Here is a 2,500-nt window from a genome sequence, read left to right as displayed (position 1 = left end):
GGTGTATTTTTCACTTAAACTTTGGCAATCCAGCTTATCTTTTTTTTCGTTTTCTTTATAGATTTTCCTGTCAGCCTTCAGTGGGGGGGGGGGTGCATTTGTTGCCATTTGTAATCAGGAATGTTTTTATCTGATATTTCTTCTTAGTATTATTATTATCTTTTTATTTTTGTTATTATTATCACCATCAGTATGATCACCATTGCTATAATCCTAATGATTGTTGTATTTATCATTTTCATCATTATCATTATTATCATTATTGCTATCATTGATATTATTTTCATTATCATTATCATTATTATTATTATTATTATTATCATTATTATTACTATCATTATCATTATTATTATTATTACTATTATTATTATTATTATTATTATTATTATCATCATCATCATCACCAATTATATCATTATTATCATTTTTATCATCATTATTCCTATTATTACAATCATTATTAGTAGTAGTTGTAGTATCATTATTATTTATATTATTATGATATCTATTATGGTTATTATAGTTACTATCATCATTAACATTATCATATTTATCATTCTCATTGTCATCATTATCATCATCATTTTTATCACTAAAATTATTGTCATTATCATTGTTATTATTATCATCATTATTATTATTATTATTATTATTATTATTATTATTATTATTATTATTATTATTATTATTATTATTATTATTATTATTATTATTATTATTATCATTATTATTATTATTATTATCATTATTATTATTATTATCAATATTATTATCATCACTATCACTATAATTGTTATGATTATCATTATGATAATGATACTAACAATAGTGGTAAAAATAACAATGATAATAATAATAATAATAACAATAATTATGATACTTATAACAATGATAATAATGATTATCATTATTATCATTATCATTATTATCATTACTTTTTTATCATTATCTTTATTATCATTATTATCACTATTATTGTTATTATTGTTATTGGCATTATCTTCATCAGTATGATTGTTATTATAATCATCATTAATGTCATTATCGTTATCATCATTGTATCCTTATTGGTTTTATTATCATTATTATCTGCATTAATATTATCATTAATATAATTATTTCTGTTGTTATTATGATTGATATTTTCATTATTTTCATTACTATTATTATCATTTTATATTTTTTCTTTTATTGTTATTGTTATTATTATTATCATTATCATTGTTATCATCATTATAATGATTATTATCATGATTATCTTTATGATCATTATCATTATTGCCATTGTTATAACTAATTTATTCGTTATAACTATTATCATCATCGTTGTATTTATCATTATTATTTTCATTATCATTATCAACATCATCACCGCCATCGTTATCATCATATCATTATGAAGACCCTATCTTTGAATACCATTTTTGTGTTTAAATGTTGAAAGTATACTATATCTATATATTACTTAATTCCTTTATTTTGTCTAATATTAAAACATCTCTTTGCGATCATGATCAAGGTTCATTAAAGAATAAAACGTGCAGAGGTGATTACATTTATTGATTAAAAGAAGAAATTTATCTTTAGTGCGTGAATTATTATAGAAAATTCTGGATCGACTGAGAGAAATAATTAAGGTCATTAGTGATCTCCGCCTCAAGAATATGTTAGGATATTTTTATATAGTGATTTATAAACAGCCTAGGAAAAAGTACTCTTGTTTGAGTAATGATATAAAAGTATAATCACTACCAACGGATTAGAAAAAAAACACAGAAAAGAAGAGAGAGAAAAAGAAAAGAAAACTATGATAGGAAAATTTCCGTCACTCGGAAAAAATTAAAAGAAATCAGTAATGATAATCGCAAATCTCTCCCACTTTTTTCCGTGGGGGAAAAACACGAAAATAAAAATAAAGTAGAATAAGATAATAATAATAATAATCGAATCTCTCTCACCTTTTGACATAGCTTAAAAAAAAGACGAAAAAGAAAGAAAGAAAAAAAAACGAATCTCCCTCACCTTATCCCATGGCTTAAAAAATAATCAAATGATAACAAAATATAAGAAAATAATCATCGAAGTTTTCCCACCTTTTCCCAGACCTCAGAATAATACAACAATTTTCAAAACCCGCATCTTTCCCGCCTTTTCCTCAACACCAGAGGAGCCGTTTACCCGAAGAGCATTATCCAAAAGAAGAGATTGAAGAGGAAAACCACCAGCGGGAACAAGAAGACCCTGACGACGTGCATCAGGGAGTGAGCCGTCAGCCTCATCCGCCATCGGTTTCTGGAACGCAAACCGGAATTAATAATCGTGTGTGGTTTTGCTTAAGTCGGGGTTGTGTATCGGTTTTGTTAGGTTGGTGCACTTTTTTTTTCGTTTTCCGTTTTATTATTATTATTACTATTATTATTATCATTATTATTATTATCATATTTTTAGTTTGTGGGTAATTGTAGGACTTCTTCTGACTGTTATTCTACATCCCCAACCA

General features: G+C 24.7%; 1 protein-coding gene across 1 annotated transcript in view; it reads right to left on the bottom strand.

Moving 5' to 3' along the window:
• Positions 1-2,112: 2,112 nt before the first annotated feature.
• Positions 2,113-2,500, bottom strand: part of LOC138867466 (uncharacterized) — a 19,937-nt gene continuing 19,549 nt past the window's right edge. Inside the window, exon 13 of the mRNA XM_070143301.1 lies at positions 2,113-2,292. Within this exon, the coding sequence (XP_069999402.1) occupies positions 2,175-2,292 (118 nt within the window). The 3' untranslated portion in view covers positions 2,113-2,174. The remainder of the gene's footprint in view (positions 2,293-2,500) is intronic.

The sequence above is a fragment of the Penaeus vannamei genome, chromosome 30, assembly GCF_042767895.1.
Source record: "Penaeus vannamei isolate JL-2024 chromosome 30, ASM4276789v1, whole genome shotgun sequence".
Classification (NCBI taxonomy): domain Eukaryota; kingdom Metazoa; phylum Arthropoda; class Malacostraca; order Decapoda; family Penaeidae; genus Penaeus; species Penaeus vannamei.
Note: the sequence above shows the minus strand (reverse complement) of the source record. Positions and strands in the feature narration are given on the sequence as shown.